This window comes from Crocuta crocuta, unplaced genomic scaffold, assembly GCF_008692635.1.
Source record: "Crocuta crocuta isolate KB4526 unplaced genomic scaffold, BGI_CrCroc_1.0 scaffold164, whole genome shotgun sequence".
NCBI classification, from domain to species: domain Eukaryota; kingdom Metazoa; phylum Chordata; class Mammalia; order Carnivora; family Hyaenidae; genus Crocuta; species Crocuta crocuta.
Window position 1 is genome coordinate 4,563,375 of NW_027530016.1, and position 18,908 is coordinate 4,582,282.

Genomic DNA, 18,908 nt, shown 5'->3' on the forward strand with positions numbered 1-18,908 from the left:
ACAACCCTTTTTGCTCATTACAGCCGCCTTCCTGGGGCAGGGTTCTTCTGTACCCCCACGAAAGCAGCAGTGCAGCTGGGCCGGCCCTGGGCCCACGCTGACTTCCAGGATCCTTGCTCCATCCTAGAGAGCATTCCTACTTCAGGGCTCAGTTCCTTTCAGAGGAATTTCACAATTAGAAAGGATCAAAATGCAAATGCTGGCTGAGGTGACATTCTAGAGTGTAATCAATCAATAAGGGCAAATAATTTAACATTCCGCCTAGATTCCACGAGCTGATAGTGGAGAGAGAAAGAGGAGGCTGGCCTTCCGAGGTGGGAAGAAAACTGAAAGAACAGAATGGGGCCACCGAGGAAAAGACAAATTGGCAATCTTTGCTATTTTGACTTAAGGTTGGCTCCATTAACTCTCACTAAGAAGCAGGAGAAAGTGTAACTTTGACTGGAAGTCTATCTTTATATGGGATGGCATGCATTTGGTCTAGTCTCCTTCCACTGATAGGTTTCCTTGCTGTTTTAAAAATTAAAACCCTCTTTTTTCAAAAGTTTTTTCTTTCCTGGAGGACCTCTGTAGTAAGTACCTAATACTGGCAAGCCTGGAAAAATGTTAGAAACACATTATCTACCATTGACGCCTTACCTATATTGATACAATCATTTGAAATGATCACTTTTTGATGAACCGCAAATTAAAACCATCAAGCTTGCCTGCCTTGTCCGAGATCCCAGACTATGGTTTTGGAACACTCATTATGCTAAGTAACGAGGTTTCTCATGGCCTGAGTCTGGGAGTGACCACTCCTGATGGCCCATATCCTGGGGGTGGTTGATGGAGGACAAAGAAGGTGCAGCTCCCAGCCTTCTCAAAGAAGGGGGGACATGCTGCGGGCAGTGGTCCGGCTCCCTTTGCAGCAGCTCAAAAGGCCAGGATTGCAGATCCTCTGCTCGTGTCAGGAAAAACCCTTCTGGGGGCCAGGATTTAGCAGGACACAGCTGGGCAGAGCAGCGACTCAGCAGCTCTTCATGAGAGAGCACCCGCCAAGCCCTGGGAATAGCTGAAAGGTCACCTTCAGCCAAGTCAGAAACCACAAATATGCAAGGGCCTGCTCAGGGTTAGCCAGAGGCGGAGATGTTCACCTGCTACAGGCAAAGATGGAAATGGAAACGTTCTAAGCTTGGCCCCCAGAGAACACAGTTTCTCTGACTGAACATGCCAGTTCTTTTTTGTCCTTTAATAGTAAGTGGGTTTTTAAAAAATATATACTAACACCACAGTATTTAATCTTGAAACAAGCATATGCTTGTAGCAAAAAACTGTTCACCCACAACTCCTGGCACTCCCATACTAACCTAGGAGCCAGTACAGGGAGAGGACAGACAGACTTCTGGGCTAAACACAGCTTGGACAGAAGAGAAGGCTTGGAAGCACAAAGAATGAGTTAAAGCAAAGAAAGGGCAGGGGGGACATGGTAAGTGGTACAAAACATTATTACCTATTTACTTGTAACTGCATGGAAAGCATCATTCCAAGGGTCAGATTAAAGATTTGTTTTTTTACACCATTATTTTTTTTTAATGTTTATTTTTGAAGGAGAGAGAGACAGAGTGTGAGCAGGGGAGGATCGGGCAGGGGGGGTGACACAGAATCCAAAGCAGGGTCCAGGCTCCAAGCTGTCCGTACAGAGCCCGACGTGGGTCTTGAACTCACAAACCATGAGATCGTAACCTGAGCTGATGTCAGAGGCTTAACCTGCTGAGCCACCCAGGTGCACCTACACCATTTATTGTAAACCCCACTGCGGCTAAATAAAACGCTCCTCTACACAGACACAGGCAAAGACATTCCCCTCTTAAGCCCTAGGATATAAAATATTTGGTTAGGACTTCTTCTTTCTTTTTTTTTTTTTTTTTGCTGGTCATGAGAAATCACAACAACCAGAAGGTCACTGTATGACTTCCAACAGTTAACATGCAGGTATAATTATTCAAGCAACTGCTCCTCTCCAACTGGTCTCATGCCAAGTTCCTTAAGTTTCCTGTTTTGATTTCCCAGACATTTGAAACTGGTTTCCGCCTTTTGGTAGCCCTTCTTCTCCCCCTTGTACCAGTTATCAAGACATCAAAACAACAATTTGTACCCATAACATAAAATTCTAAAATACTGATTTAGTTGTCAACCTAAATAAAAAGTCTACTACTTATGAAAATAAATAACGGTGTCTAAGCTTGCTTTCCCTGTGGCATTGACGGAATTTAAAATGAAACACATATACTTAGATTTCAAAGTGACTTTAGATGTGTGCTCCAGAGAAGAAAATATGTATCACGTTATCAATTTTTGATGGTTTTTACAGAGAAAGGGAGACAATACAGATTTAAAGCTGCATAAAAGCCTTACTGTCTTAATGAAGCATGCATCTCTAATGGCACTTGGATAGCTACAGGAAAAATCAAAATCATGGTGATGAGGACCCTCGTCCACCCGGAAGGCAAGGTTAACTGGCTTTTTCTACTTGGTGCAGGGAAGGGCTAGTGTTTCCATACACGATGAGCACACTGTTAGCTGAATTCCTTGGAAATAATTTTTCAAAACTACTTATAGGAGCTAAAGCAATGCATTCACAAGCATCACACTGGTTACAGATAGAACTACCCTAAAAGAAACAATCTGCAATGAATAACTTTGAATAACTTTAACAAAGTGCGTGACTAACTTAAAAATTATGAATTGGTGGAAGTCCTGAAGTAGGGGAGGCACCGTCCTGGCCATGCAGCGGGCTTGCCTTCCAAAGAAGTACGAATCAGAGTTTGAGAGAATCTTTTCCTTTTTTTTTTTTTTTTTCTCCCTGGTAGTTAAGTTCATACATTCTATAATCAAGGATTATGTAATAGCAGATTTGAAAAGCCAAGTTCCTCCCTAAAATGTTCTATACTCAGCCCATTTCTACCGTTCCTTCAACCAAATAATTACAGTACTGATAAATTATAAGGACTTTATAAATTTAACTGCTAGATCGCAATCTTACAGTATACAGCAGTTATATTTTGGGGAAACATATAATTTGACTTTCAGTACTACTGATCCTGTGAATGAATGATTTTATAGGGTCATTTTTACTATAGTCAATACTATAGGAGAAAAAAATTGGGGATAATGACATTTAATATTATGCAGATTGATATAATTTTTTAAAAATTTTATTTTTCAGATAGAGAGAAAGGAGAGAGACAGAGCATGAGCAGGGGAGGGAGACACAGAATCTGAAGCAGGCTCCAGGCTCTGAACTGTCAGCAAAGAGCCCGATGTGGGACTCAAACCCATGAACCATGAGATCATGACCTGAGCCAAAGTCAGACACTTAACTGACTGAGCCATCCAGGCACTCAGCTTGATATAATTTTTTAAAAAAAATCCATAGACCTAAGGTCTAACATATATTTCTAATGTTTAGCAAAGATCAAATTGGTAAAGTTAGAGAAACAATCATCTCTACTAAAAGCAATTTTCCCACGGGCACCTGGGTGGCTCAGTCAGTTAAACGTCCGACTCTTGGTTTTGGCTCAGGTCATGATCTCATGGTTCATGGGATTGAGCCCCACATCGGGCTCTGTGCTGACAGCCCAGAGCTGGCTTGGTGTTGTTCGTTCTCTCTCTCACTGTCTCTCTCGCTCTTTTTCTCTCCCCCACTGCCCCCTCCTGGAGCTCGCACATGTGCTTTCTCTCTCTCTCAAAATAAATAAACTTAAAAACATTTTTCTAAAAAAAGAAAAACAAAATACAATTTCCTCAGCATCCAAGTCTTGGGATGTGTTTAGTTCTGTGTCATGTGATCCTACGTGCATACCAGGAAAAGCCTCAATTGGGTTTTAATTTCTTTTACTATTTATTTGGGAGAAAAGTTTTAATTTTAATAATTATATAATAAAGCCATCACTGTGTATTCATATTTGAAGTCAGGCTTTGTAACTTATGCTCTGTGTTTAAGGGCAATGAAAGTAGGAGAAATCAGCGCTAAGTGTGATGACGTTCTCCCAGATAACCTCGCTCACAGGGGGGCAGATTCACACAAACCCTTGAGGACTCTGCTACTCAGAGCACAGTGAAAAATGGCGGTGCAGCTTCTCCTGGGGGCTCCCTGGGAATGGAGGCACCCTGGCCCTGGTCCAGTCCCTGTGAGTCAGTATCTCAGCGTGTCCAGTAAGCTCCCTCAAGTCTAAGGAGCCCAGGAGATCCCTGTGCCCGTGACGCCCAGGCCTCACCATGGACCTCGAGCCCCATGTGGGAACAAGGATTCAGGGCAGAGCTGGGTGCCTCTGTCGTCCCTTATATTACGAGATGGCAGCAGATGGCCCTGCTACAGCTGATGTGTCCCCGTCCAACTCGGTCCCAGCAGTCGAGAGGAATTCTGCTGCACTGTCTCACAGACGGAACACATGTTAAACAACGTGCCCATCTCCATTTGACCACATTTCCTTGAGAAGTTTTTGAGGAGCATCATCCCCACTCCAAACACAGAACATCTGAGAATAAAGTTTTATGAATAAAGCATATGGTATCCAATTTCTTTCTAAATACTAATGAACAGGGGCACCTGGGTGGCTTAGTCTGTTCAAGCCCCATGTCGGGCTCTGTGCTGACGGCTCAGAGCCTGGAATATTACAGACAGCATCACAAGGCAGACTATCTGATGAGGCTGCACAGAGCACTGGCTGTACTATGGGCTTACAGACTGAGAGGGAGATAAGCACTTGTCTTATTTTCCAGAAATAAGTGTAAATGTAGCACTTACACTTGTGTGAAAAAAATAAGTGCAATGTAAAACACTAAAAATGGAATAATAAGCTCACATAATATTAACATTTCCTTAGGGAAGATTGAAATAGTAAATCTGGAGCATAGGATAATTTATAACAATCAAGGCTCTGAAGCAACTGTTATCTAGGTTTTTAAAACCTGAAAGGAAAAAGTCTATAAAACAGAAGTCATTTGTTTCTATGCCAAAATTAGTTGAGCCTCAGGGGTGGCTGGGTGGTTCAGTGGGTTGAGCATCCAACTCTTGATTTGGCTGAGGTCATGATCTCACTATCTGTGAGATGGAGCCCTGTGTCAGGCTCTGTACGGACAGCATGGAGCCTGCTTGGGATTCTCTCTCTCTTCCCTCTCTCTGCCTCTCTCCAACTTGCACGTGCATGCACACATGCACTCTCTCTTTCAAAATAAATGAACTTAAAAAATAAAGAAAAGCAGCTTGGATATTTAAAAAATTAGTTTAGCTTCACAAGACAGAGCCATATAATGTAAAATCAATCTTCCTTTTGCTCTAAACAAGAAGAAAAAAAAAACTACAGGTAACTAACTATGTACACAAATTCTCTCAACTTCTTACTCATCTTTAATTTCTGCCCGAGCATATATATTTCACACAATGTATTTACAAAACAGATAAATGCTTAAAAATATCATTTAAGACATTTATAAAAAAAAAAAAACTTAAAGAATCCAAAGCAAGCTCCCATAGCATATCTAAAATACGATTCAATTTATGCATCTGCACCTTCAGGGTCATTTAGAAAATGGCCCCACAGTTAAATCCAAAACAAAGTCAAACTGGGAATCTGAGGTGTAGTGATAAAGCAGGTATGTAAGATACTTCTCGAGTTAATATATGAATAAGTGAATGAAGAAGGAGCAGCTCTAAAACAAAAAGAGCAGCCTCAGAAGGTACTTGTAGACAATGCGGAGAAAATTCTTCCAGACCGAAAGAGCCTATGCTGTTTCTTTACCTTTCCATCCAAATGTTTACTCGTCTTAGTGTCCGACCCTGGATGGCTCTAATCTCAGGGATGCATCTGACCGGCTCCTATACTCTCAAACACATTTATAGCCTTTTTTGAACAAGGGAGTACAAATCCGTCAATCCATCAATCGTTAATGATTAAAATGATATATTCCATTTTAACCTCCCACTATCACGGACACCAACAGCTGTGTCTGAGATTAGCCACCAGCAGTGGTCTGTGGGCTTTCTCTCTGTGCTGGTGTTACACCTCCCGAACCGCCATCTCTACAGAGGCCCTTTCACCTCCCTCTTGGCGCACTCACACGGCCAGCCACTTCCGTCCCCCGTTACACACATTACTGTCACATTAATCTCAGCTCCTCACATCGCTTACATACGCAAGTCATTAACAGTACCACACTCTACAGGGGACAATGACACAATCCTTATCTCCAGATCTCTGAGTTCCAGACTCCTAAGTCCTATCTTCCCCTTGATCTCCACAGACACCTCAAACACAACAAAACAAACTCAATGTCCACTGCATCCAACCTCCCCTAAAGCCTCTCTGCTTGCGGTCCACATTCTAGTGAATAACATCACTAAACACTGAACCCCATCACTAACAGACTGAACCCTAAGCATCTTATTTTCACCCCTGAAGCATCTATCTTGACAATCACTCCCTCCTCCCCAAATCAGGCAGTCTTCCATTTCCTCGTGCTCCAAAGTCAATCAGCCACTAAAGCCCACTGCCTCAACCATGCTAATTGCTCCCATCTGGACCCTTCTGCCCATCCTCTCACTTCTATCTCCAAGGCTGTTTTTATGGTGTCCCTTCCCTTAAGTTGAGCCACCCAACATATTTCTCAGAGTTGGACTCAATCACCAATTCCTCCACAAAGCGCTCCTTGATTCATCCATTTTATGACTATCGAACAGTTCTTATTTGTTTACTCAACATAATGATGTAAAGTATCACACGCCAATTTCTTATCTTTTCTCTAAAATAACTTGTAGAGAAAAATAATTAATATAGCCCCAAGTTATAACCATTTAATATTACCTCCAAGTGCTTTTAGCTAAACTAAAGAAGAAATCTCTTAAAGCCCAAGAAATTTTCTTCCTCCTTTCGCAAAATGTTCACTGTGTGGCTCCAAATAGGAATAAACTTCATATAATCTATACTATTCCAGTAATCCACAGGATGTGTGATGCAACAATACCCAAAAAAGTATATTTAAGGACACACCTTATGCATTCCACACAGATATCACTTCAACGAGTCCCTGGCTGATGATAAATCCACGTGGACTGGGTTGATTTTCATTTTCTCTACAATTTCCCAACAAGGTTAGATGTTGGGTATATGAGTGAGTGAGTGAGTGAGTGAGTGAGTGAGTGAGTGTGTGTGTGTGTGTGTATACACATACATTCACATACTCCACTTACCATGGAGCTACCTAATGAGTGAGTAAATTACATAAAAAATTACTTATGTGACAAACAGCTCTACTTGGGGAGAGCTTGGGTTTTGTCCAAAATAAAAGTCTTGAGTCTTCCTTAAATCTCCTGCTCCTAGTAAAGGTCACCATACTCTGCTTGAAACCCAGAATCTAACAGTACTTCTTGATTCCTCTTTCCCTCACCCCGTAGGCGTAATCCATCAACAGATCTAGTTCCAAATTATCTCTCAAGTCCACCCATCCCTTTATCTCCAGATCTGAAGTCTGAATCACTATTACCTCTTCCCTGAATTACTAAAACAAACAAACAACCCTATCTGTGACTGTTTCTACTCTTGCATCTTGTTGCCTCACATACGTTTCTGCTCCACCAGATTCATTTTTTTAAGCCACCCAAATCAAGGTACATTACATCCATTTCACCATCCTCTAACACAGCTTCCCTCTGCCTCATCACAAAAGCCACTCACCTGACCATAATTTACATCATGTGACATGGCCTCCACCCTCTACCCCTCGCCCACGACATTCCAGTCTCATGGACCTAGCTTTTTCATGCTATTCTTTCAACATGCCAAGCTGGCTTAGAACTTTCACATTCCCAGTTCCTCCTGAATGGAATGCTCTCCTGCCAGACCATCCTAAATTTGAGGTTCTCTTACATTCAGGTTTCAATGCGAATGCTCCCCCTTCATGGAAAACTTCCCTGACCTCCATGACTGAAAGCAATTTTCTCAGTAATCCCAGTGATTCTCCTATCATCGTAATTATTGTTTTTCATAGCTCCTATCAAATTATACGCCATTCTCTGTTCATTTTTGCATCTTCATGCCATCTCTTTCCTTCTGAATGTAAGCTGCATGACAGCCGTACCGCCGGCCACTAGAACTATGCCCAGGACACAGTTGGCACTCAAGTATCTGCTGGATGAATGAACATTTGAAAGTTTTCCAGGGTGTTTTCCAGCCCTCCTTGAACTTGGTTTCATACTTCTGATTACTTTTAATTTCATGACTACCCTAAACTACGTTAATTTTTTAGAAAATAAAAGCCACTGACCCCAACGTGGAGTCACATGCAAACTTCAAGGCCCACCTTCTCCTGTGTATCACGGAAATATGCAGTACCCACTCTTGACTGTGATACCAGGCTCAGAGTGGCTCCTGCAGAGACTGGCCTGTTCTCACTAGTTTCATCCCCACCTCTGACGGTACAACTTAACTTTCAGGGAGCTCAGTCCGACACAGACCAAGCCAAGAATGAACAGACAGTAGAGCATAAAATTACAAGCCTCAAGATCAAGGTGGGATGACCTGCGAGCCATTTATTAGACTTCCTTCTTCGTGGAGAAGTACAGAGGACTCTGGCAAACCGATCTGCAGACAGCCACGGCTGGCTGTTACCCAGACAAACCGATTTTACGGTGACTTGTTCATATATTTTAGGAAAGAAAACATTTGGTAAAATCCAGGACCAACCCCTTCCCTTTTAAATTGTTTTAAATTAAAAAAGTGTTTTTTAATGTTTATTTGAGAGAAAGAGAGAGAGAGAGAGAGAGAGAGAGGTGAGTGGGGGAGGGGCAGAGAGAAAGGGGAGATAGAGGATCTGAACCAGGCTTCAGGCTCTGTGCTGATAGCCCAAAATGGGGCTCAAACTCACTAACTGTGAGATCATGACCTGAGTCAAATTGGATGCTTAACTGACTGAGCCACCCCTCCTTCCTTTTTAAATGAATTAAGCAATATACAGGAAGTTTTTCAATACCCAGAAGTTGTCACTATTCTTAATAAATCTAGAAATATGATATTAAGATGCACTGCAATGACATCCACACATTTTTTTAAGATGCTGCTGTCATTATGTTTGGAGCTCATGCTGAGAATTTACTCCCAAAGCACAAAAATGGAGACCCACGTTTTCTCATTACATCCTGGCCAGAATACTATTCCTTCTGCCGCTCCCCCAACCCTGCACACGTAAACACCACAAACTGCCCAGAAGAATTGGCCTAAAAAGAAGGCTTTAACTAGGACTAACTATTCATCTTCCCACAAGAGAACACCAAGAACCAAGTCTAATCTACCAGGTCACCCATGTTACTGGATTCTTACCGTCACTGGGCTCTGCAAAATCATCCATGCCCTGTACAACCTTCCCTCCCAAATCCTTCTACTGTGCCTTCTAGAACCCATGGTCTGTCATCACCACAGTCCCCTCTGTCATCATGACTGTCCCCTTGCCTTTGTGTTTTAACTGAAACCTGGCAGTCCCTGGCTACTCTGTCCCTTGATGTCCTCTTGAGTAGGGATGGCTTCATCTCCCACACGCCATGAACCCGAGGGTGGGGCGGGTATCCCCTGTGTTCCCACTGCCACTTTCGGATCACTCGTCCTTTTCCCCTTTAAAAAGTAAAACCTCGTTTGCATGGAGCACATGTGATGAGACTGCGTGCCCGCTGCACGGAGCTGTGTCTTCCCTGTTCGCAGTGCCACCTCCGTCCTTCCCAGCCCAGGGGGCACGGCACACCTATCACAGCAATACTCTCCCGCGTGACCCTCAAACTCAGGGCCCCTCTCTTCCTATCAGACGTACCGGGAAACTCCTGACCCAGGTCAAACCCAGCTCGGTCCACTCCCACCGCACCTGCAGCGTGGCGCTGCCCTGCAAATTTATCACCGCCAGCCTCAAGTTAGCCTTCCCTGGTCAGTGCACCTGCCCCTCCCTGAGTGTACATTCTCCCTCCCCTTCCTCCTCCTCAGTATTTCACACCTCTTTTCCCACCTCAGAGTCAGCAGATGACCTTGGACCTTGGTGTATGTACCATCTCTGAGAAAACGAAACAATTTTGCTCCTCTCACCTCACTTTGTTCCTGTAATCACCCTCTTTCTTACGTTAACTGCTTTCCCACTTCTTGCTAGACCGTTCCTGGCATCATTCAAGCATGCAGTCATCTCTCTCACATACTTAAAGCCCCTCTGGACTCTCTGTCTCCCTAAAGCAAATGCCCCATTCTCCAGTTGCACGTCGTCACAAACATCTCAGAAGTCTCCCCACCTCTGTGACCTGTAGGATCATTCCGGGGGCACTGCAGGCTGGGAAACCTCGAATCATCTTTGCACACTTTCACCCCTCCCGGATCTGTGAGCGGATACAGTAGGTTCCTTGGGCAATATGTGCATATCCGCCCTTCCTTGCTGCTTCCCCACTAGTCCCCAGTCCAGTGTCTCGTGGCTCCACATCTCAGTAACTGAATCGGCTCTCCGGCGAGCCTCCAGACTGCAGTATCTCCCCGCTCATCCCATGACCCCAGTCAGCCCGTCACTGATTTGGCCAGGCCTTGCTTCTCTCTCTGCTCATAAACCTGCAATGGTTTCTGATAGTTCCTAGTACCAGACTTGAGCTCCCTTTTTGAAGCTGCAGACATTTTGTCATCTGGTCCCCGGCCACCATCCCACCTGTATTTCCTATACCCTGTCAATATAAAACCTCATTCTCTTAGACCAGTGCCCCACGTGACTTAAGTCATGCAACCTCATTTCTAGGTTTCATTCCATTGACCACCCTGCTGTGCTTCCTAGAATCCATCACCATGCATATTCTAAACTCTTCCGACTCTACCTCCTCCACACCTTTCCCTGCAATTCCAGTTCACACTTCTCTGGCCCTGAGTTCCTAGAAGTATTCCAAGCCTTCATTGCCATTAACAACCTAACTGGATACAATACTATACCATCACTCACTCTTTCATATGAAGTATCAACTTGAATATAGCTTGAGCCTTTTCCTTCAAACTTGTTTTTCAAAAAAGAGAAATCCCTTAATACTGACTTCTTGTAAGATGTTGACTATATCACAGGGTGCTTTATTTTGAAACAAAACAAGAGTACTCTTTGTAGAAGATACATTAACCTTAAACGAGCTCAACCAATTCTACTCTTGGATTATACAGAGGCCATTTGACAGGATCTTTTAACAACAACAACAACAACAAAAAAAGTAAAGAAATTTAATCAGCTACAGTAATTATTCCTGAGGGAATGCTCTCAAAATTGGAAGTGCTGGATTTTGTAAACAGCCTATTTAGAATCACTTTAAAAATCAATGCCATTAATCTCCACACTGTAAAGATCATAAATATACACCTAACTAATTAAAAAATGCAACTGTCCCAGTTTTATGCGAAAAGACACAGAATTCAGAACAAAACTTCTTGTGATAACTTAAGTTCAAAATCTGCTACATCTCAAGCCATTTAGATGGTGGGGAAGAGAGTGTGCTGAAGTACAGGGAGTTACAGGACTTCGAAGGTAGCTCGAACAGGGACAATGACAGTGACGGGGATGCATTTAAAACATCTGAGGAAAAAACAGCTTTGTGACACATAAGAATGGCAAAAATAACCTAAGTTGCTGTATTATTTTATATAATGTGATTTTAAATATGTCTGAGTAACTAAATCAATCCATTATTTGACCACCGCATCTAGTATTCCTGAAGGTTTACATACACTAAAATAGGCGAAATACTTTTTTTCTGGCAGACAGTGGGGTAGGGACAGGGGTGAGCACAGAGCCACAAGACAATGCAAACGAGCTAGGGAACGTGCTTTCTGACGTGATGATGGAGGATGACAACACGTGACGGGGTTAGTCCTAGGCTTGTTACCTACCAACTGCGTGGAGCTCAGTTTTCCAATTTTCACATTTAAGGGCCAGACTAAATGTTATCTACCTAAGACTCTCAGCAGTTCTAAAATTTTATTTCTACTGTTTCCTACTGTCATTATCATCTCTTCTAATGATTCAGCAGTCTTGGGAAACACAAAGAGAAATCTGTACTTCTGCTAATTTTAGAGGCTATTATAAATTTCTTATTCTTTATTATCATTTAATAGGAGTTGGAAACTTAAAACGATTCAAAAACTTCAGTCCTGCTGTTCTGCCCACATGGGACCTCACAAATCCTTGCTATTCCAAACCACATTACCAATCTTTCCATCTTAGAATGACATCATGTTAGAGATAACAGATACATTTAAGAACGTCTCATTCAGCTTTTTTTTTTTTTTTCCGTTTTTTCTTTTCCCCTTCCAGAAGAACCTGGGGCTAGGAGAAAGTTCCATGCTGGTCTGGGGCAGGGCTGAAACCCAAGCCCAGACTTTACCCTTTGTTAATTCCAGTTGTAACCCAATGCACCAAACTCTCCGGGCATGTCACTCATCATTCCTGTAGTTAGGAATCATACTTCCGACTCTCTAATCCTTCGTCTAGTTTTTATGCAGCAATGTACAGAAGTTATGGACCGTATTAGTATAATTTTCTTATTTATTTTTTAATTTTTTAAATGTATCTTTATTTTTGAGAGAGAAAAGAGAGAGAGACAGAGAGCACGAGTGAGAGAGGGGCAGAGAGGGGGAGACACGGAATCCAAAGCAGGTTCCAGGCTCTGAGCTGTCAGCACAGAGCCTGACATGGGGCTCAAACTCATGACCTGAGCTTAAGTCGGAGGCCCAATAGACTGAGCCACCCAGGTGCCCCTAATTTTCTTGTTGTTTAAATGTAATTTTTGACTTAATCCCACAGGTGAAGCACCCAATGACCCATCCACACCTATGTTCAACCTAAGCATTCAACCATCACTGTGTAGTCCTCCTGTCTCTGCTAAAGAGATACACATTCTTGCCAGACGAGCCGCGTTTCTAATTAGCACTGTCCTCACGGAGCACCGTGCCATCCGCACCAAGCGGGATGGACCAGGGGACAACAGATGCCCATCGCGAGCACACCACTCGGGAAATCCTCCATTATGTAGAGGCGACCCAGGTAAGCTGGCACAAACTACCCTGCTCATGCGACCACAGCACTGCCCCAGTCCATGGCATCCAGGAAACACAAATGCACGTGCACACACAACATACACATCACCACATCAGTAACCCAGTCAACTTGATGCATTTTGTTTAGGACTATAAAAGCTACCAATCTCTGTAACTGTGTCTTTGCCTCTTCAAGCTCAAATACGATCACCGCTCAGAGTCACGCAGTGCTAAGCCTCACAGCTGTGAAAATCAGTACTTACCTTCAATCCTCTTCAAAGCTGAAAGGCACATATCCTTCCTCGGAAACTCAAAGGGATTGTTGCAGGTCCGAATGGTGTCACATTCGCATTTCCCATTGATTATATTGCAGCCAGAGACGAGGTTTTCATTGCAGGGTTCAAAACCAAGCAGTTGGTCATCATCCCAGTTCTCATCTGCAAAACAATGAACCACCACATAATATTTGCTTGCAGCTTCCTTTAAAGGCCTGTTTGAGAGCAAAAACGTGCAAAGACGTCAAGATTAACACCTGATATTGACACCTCAATTTATGAAAGGCGATTTGGCTGTAATTTGACAAAAGAATGAAACCCAATCTCCTAATAAGTGAGAAAAAGGAAATATAGCCACACATGTAGACATTAAATGGCTAGTGTTTTGTAATAAAAACCTACCACTTCTCTTATATGTTAGTTTTTTTTTTTAATGTTTATTTATGAGACAGAGAGCGAGCAGGGACAGAGAGAAAAGGAGACACAGAATCCGAAGCAGGCTGCAAGCTCTGAGCTGCCAGCACAGAGCCTGACGCGAAGCTCGAACCCATTAACCGTGAGATCATGACTTGAGCCGAAGTCAGACACTTAACCAACTGAGCCATGTTATTGAGTTACATGTTATTTTAAGGAATCCTGGATTTTCCTACTTTAAATAAAGTTACAGGAGTCACATTTGTCCATCTACAAAATGATTAAAAACTACCCACAATTTTTTTACTCCATCTAGTTGACACCGCTTTAGGTTTAAAACAGCTCATCAAGATTAAAAGCTTCTGCACAGCCAAGGAAACAACCCAGAANAAGAGCCAAGAATGGATACAACGGTGGAGACTTCTCTGATGCATTTGGGTTCAGATGCTAATGTCCACCACTGCCCAAAACCAAAGCCAGAGAGGAGCACAAAACTGGGGGCCACAGTTTGCTGAGAGGCTGAGGTAGTCATACTCTGAGGCTAAGATCAAATCAGTATCCTGGTCATGGAATAGAGTAAAGGAGAAGAAACAAAGTAGATCTCAGAACTACTTTCGTGGCATCCAGCTCAGACAAATGGAACAAGCTTGAAAGAACCACAGGCTGACTCAACGTTCCATGCTACTCCTCACTGTTCAAACACCTCTTCTAGGAAACCGACTATTTCTCTATGCATCTCTGGGACATTTTATCAGTTTTCCCCCCTCTTAACATTATCTTTAATAGGTGCTTTATCGTGCCTTAACCAGGTACTGTTAAACAGTAAACATGTTTCTGATAACCATATCTGGAGTGAATTTTTGAAAAGTGCTTGAATCTAAGATATCTTAAATGTGTTGTAAACTAAGACAGGTGTAAAGCCATCCTCAGAATGTGTTTTCATAGAAGACAGTGTAAATAAATGGCTAGAATTTTTTTTACAGCTAAATTTTACTTCTGGTGACATCACTAACTTACCACATAAGTGAGGCAAAAGGCAGTTCTCCCTCTCACTGAACTTATTTTCTCATCAAGGGGTCGTTAGAAAGACATCATTTACAACATAAAGAGCTTCACCGCACTTCTTTGAAAATGGAAAATAGAAAACCTCCTCAATTCTGATTTCAGATCAGGTTCACTTATTTGATCAAAGTCTGGGCTCTTAGTAAAATGATCTTATGAAGTTTCAACAGAAACACCATTTATCTGTTTTAAAATTTGTTTTCTTGTTTAGCTTGTATTTGGGCTTTAAAAATAACATATTGGGGCACCTGGGTGGCTCAGTCAGTTAAGCATCCGACTTCGGCTCAGATCATGATCTAACGGTTTGTGGGTTTGAGCCCCGCATCGGGCTCTGTGCTGACAGCTAGCTCAGAGCCTGGAGCCTGTTTCGGATTCTGTGTCTCCCTCTCTCTCTCACCCTCCCCTGCTCATGCTGCCTCTCTTGAGCAGAAATAAATGAAAAAAAAAAAAAACATTAAAAAAATAACCTATCAACACACAAAGGTACATTTCCATCTTCAAGACAACAGTAAAATTACTAACTTACCCTGAAAGGAAAACCAGTAAAGAACACAATGAAACAACACAGAAACATAGGTGATAATTTAGTCTTTGATTATCATATCATACAGAACACATGGCAGTTGAACATGCTATTAGTACTATTCTCCTAATCCAGTTCAGTGACATTTGTCATGAAGACATTTTGGGGACTTTATGTCCAACTTTGTGACTCTGAGTTAGTTCAATCCTAGGAACTTAAAAACTTCTAAGAAATCAAGTAACATCTGAACCACTAGAAAACTACCTATTCTCTCCTACTTTTCCTTTATTTCTATTTATTTCTTTTCCCCACCGTATTCTAAAAAATCTTTTTTCTTATTTTTATAAATACGTACAGTTAATCTATCACCATAGTGGATCCTGATTTTTCCCCACAGTAAAACCCCTCTTCCCTCCATTAGAACCAGAACTCCCTGAAGATATCATGGTCCTAAAGGACTATGCCACTCTCTCACCTGTCTCTCAGCCACCATCCGCTTGTCCCTCCACAACCCCATTCCCCACACTATTATCCCAACCATCACCCTCAAAAAACAAACCTGCTCGGTGGCTCTCTCTTGTCAACTAGAAAAACCCCAAACTTCTTACTGCAGAATCAAAGGTTCTTCATAATATGGCTTATATTTCTACAACTCCTCTTTCACCAATCCCTCACACATCCCAATGCCCTAAGCGCACTGAGACTCTCACTACAGACCCTTTATCACTGCTTCCACACCTTTGCTCATGGAGTATCACCTGCCTAGAACACCTCCCTTCCCTTCTGCCAATGATAGCTCCTCCTCATCCTCGAAGACGAAGACGCAGTTCAAACATCACCTCTCTGGAGAAGTCTTCTCCATGCTCCCTCAGGCACTGACCTCTGGTCACCTACGACAATGGATTTACAGAAGTCAAACTTCCCCACTAGATAAGAGTCCTTGTGTGTGGAAGTCAGATCTTATCCAACTCTGAACCCCCCTAACCCCAGAACTTATTATAGTATTCCATAACTATATATATAAAGTACTGTAACATACATATCTATGCATGTACACACACACACACACAATACTATACTATACATCCAGTCATGTATTTCATGTCACTGCCATGTTGCTGCCCATGTGTTTTTGAGGAAGACCATTTTCCCTGAATGTGAATCACAATTAAAAAAATGGTCGTTGATGCTCTTCCTGGCTCCTGGCCAATTTTTGCTTTGTCCCAGTAGAAGCCTGTTGGCAGCAGCAACAGACTACCCATGAGGCCTGACCATCTCCTCAGAAATGTCATGCCACCATGTCCAGTTAGGAAGCACTGGACTCTGCACTCCCAAATGCCTTATATACCTTTATTTTCTTTTCTGAGGGGAGCTTTTCAATTCCCTCCCCCCACCCTAATCAATACTTGGTTTTTCTTCTTGGCAAATAGTTCCCTTGGCAACCATTGCTTTATAGGATCAAGCACAACATGCTTTGGAGACAAATGCTTTTATGTTTTTCTATTACAGAACATTATACTTTAAAATAATTTAACGGCCAACCAACAGGGATTCAAAGCAAAGATTTAGTGAGGTTTGACTACAGAAATCAAATCTGAGCCCACTCGTTCTTCTGACAGTGCTTGGCAAATCTGCTGTTTTTAAATCTCTCTTAAGTAAATCCACATATAAAAGACCCCAAAGACCCCTCTAATTCTCTGATTCCTGATTTCTCCTTGGACTGGTCGGCGGGTGAAAAAAGAAGCTAAAAACAGGAGTACTACCCTTTAAATACGTATGTCAAGTAGTTTTGTTTTTTTTCTGGGTACCAGATGGTAGTCTCCTACCCTGAAAAGATACCTCTGCAAATGTATCTTTAAGTTTGTAACTTCTGCAAGTTGCCAAATCAGGATGTTGAATTATTTTTCTAAATGAGAGAGAAATGATTTCATGTATGAAATTAAACACATGCATGTTCAAATATGTCCACATACGTTAAGTACTACAATGAAGAGACAGATATATGTATCTACTAACGGGACATCTCCACTTGGATGCGCAGACGACATCTCAAAACACGATGCTCTACTTCGAGACAAGCACTGTGCTTCAGGTATTTCTGAAACAGAACTGCTGCACGCACAGCCCCCACGTCACCCCCCAGAACGCTAACACGGGATGTAAGAAGATGTGTTAGCAGTGGCAGGGATACACAAACATGGTGTCACAGCCTCTATTCACGCTAAGATGTCAGCAGCCTGAGCACCAGTGCCTTTGCAAATGTGTCACATGGAATAAAGGTAACATTTTTATACCGCGGTGAAACCAGTTTGGACCTTGTGTACCACCTGACAAGGTCTTGGGATTGCCCCGGGGCTGCTGCTTTAAAGAGACATGTCCTGCTGATCCACCTGGGCCAAGGCAGCACAGGCAAGTCTGAGAGATAACAAAGGACACAGGGTACCTCTTCTCACGATTACACCAAACCATAAATAGATGTATCTCTTTAGTGGGATTTAGCCAATACGTAATTGGAGAAAAGGAAAACGAAGTCAATAATATGCAAAGGTTGCACTGACTCATACCTGATTTTTTCCAGCACATTAATGCTATGAAAAGATCAAGTTTTTGTCACAATGAAAAGTCTTAGCAAAAATGAACACGATAAGAAAAGACTGACGATCTTGTTTAAATTCCTTCTTTTGGTAGGAGAAATGACTGCTCTAGGGGCTGAACTTTCCCTGACATTAAAACTATGTGGCAGGTTGCAAATGCAAGTGCAAAAATTAGACACGTTTCACCTGTATTTAAATATCATGATAGGGCTCCTGGGTGGCTCAGTCAGTTAAGCGTCTGGCTTCGGCACAGGTTAAGATCTCACGGTTCGTGGGTTCGAGCTCTGCGCTGACAGCCAGCTCAGAGCCTGGAGCCTGTTTCAGATTCTGTGTCCCCTCTTCTCTCTCTGACCCTCCCCTGCTCAAGCTGTCTCTCTCTCTCTCTCTCTCAGAAATAAATAAAAAATAAAAAAAAACAAGTATCATGATGAAGAAACTACCCTTGGATCTTAGGTTTAATTCTGATCAACCTGGTTTCCATTAGAAGTAAGTGTCTTTAAGGCCCCAGGCCCTGAAATGGTAGGAGCCTGGGAGTATGTAAGGCTGCAAAGGGTGGGCTGTCCAGGCTCCAGGTGCAAATGCTATGGGCGGGGGCTTACCTGTGTCAGTATTTTTACTTGGATTCTCATAGTCTGTATTTACCTTCTCTGTATATAGTTCCACAGGTTTTGACTGACCTGCCCCTAATCCACTCTTTCCCAACATCTCTCTCATTTTTAATGTAGTAAATGATTTTGCAGAATGTGCTTTTTGTTTTAAGAGTGTACACACGGTGCCAAAGCAAATTCACCTGTCCTTCTAGGAGCCACATTCAGTCTTATCCTGGATTGGTTCCTTCTGCTCCACAAACCATCTTCCAGGATTCTTGATGATGCTTAAAATTCCCTCCTTCCACAGTAGACAAAACATTTTGGGGTCCCCAAGTGGCTCAGCTGATTAAGCATCTGACGTCGGCTCAGGTCATGATTTCACAGTTCGT

The 18,908-nt window shown here is 42.6% G+C and overlaps 1 protein-coding gene across 1 annotated transcript in view; it reads right to left on the bottom strand.

Moving 5' to 3' along the window:
- Positions 1-16,197, bottom strand: part of CRIM1 (cysteine rich transmembrane BMP regulator 1) — a 153,858-nt gene extending 137,661 nt beyond the window's left edge. Inside the window, exons 1-2 of the mRNA XM_077764309.1 lie at positions 16,175-16,197; positions 13,325-13,551 (exon numbers count right to left, since the gene is read on the bottom strand). Of these exons, the coding sequence (XP_077620435.1) occupies positions 13,325-13,551; positions 16,175-16,197 (250 nt within the window). The remainder of the gene's footprint in view (positions 1-13,324; positions 13,552-16,174) is intronic.
- Positions 16,198-18,908: the final 2,711 nt, after the last annotated feature.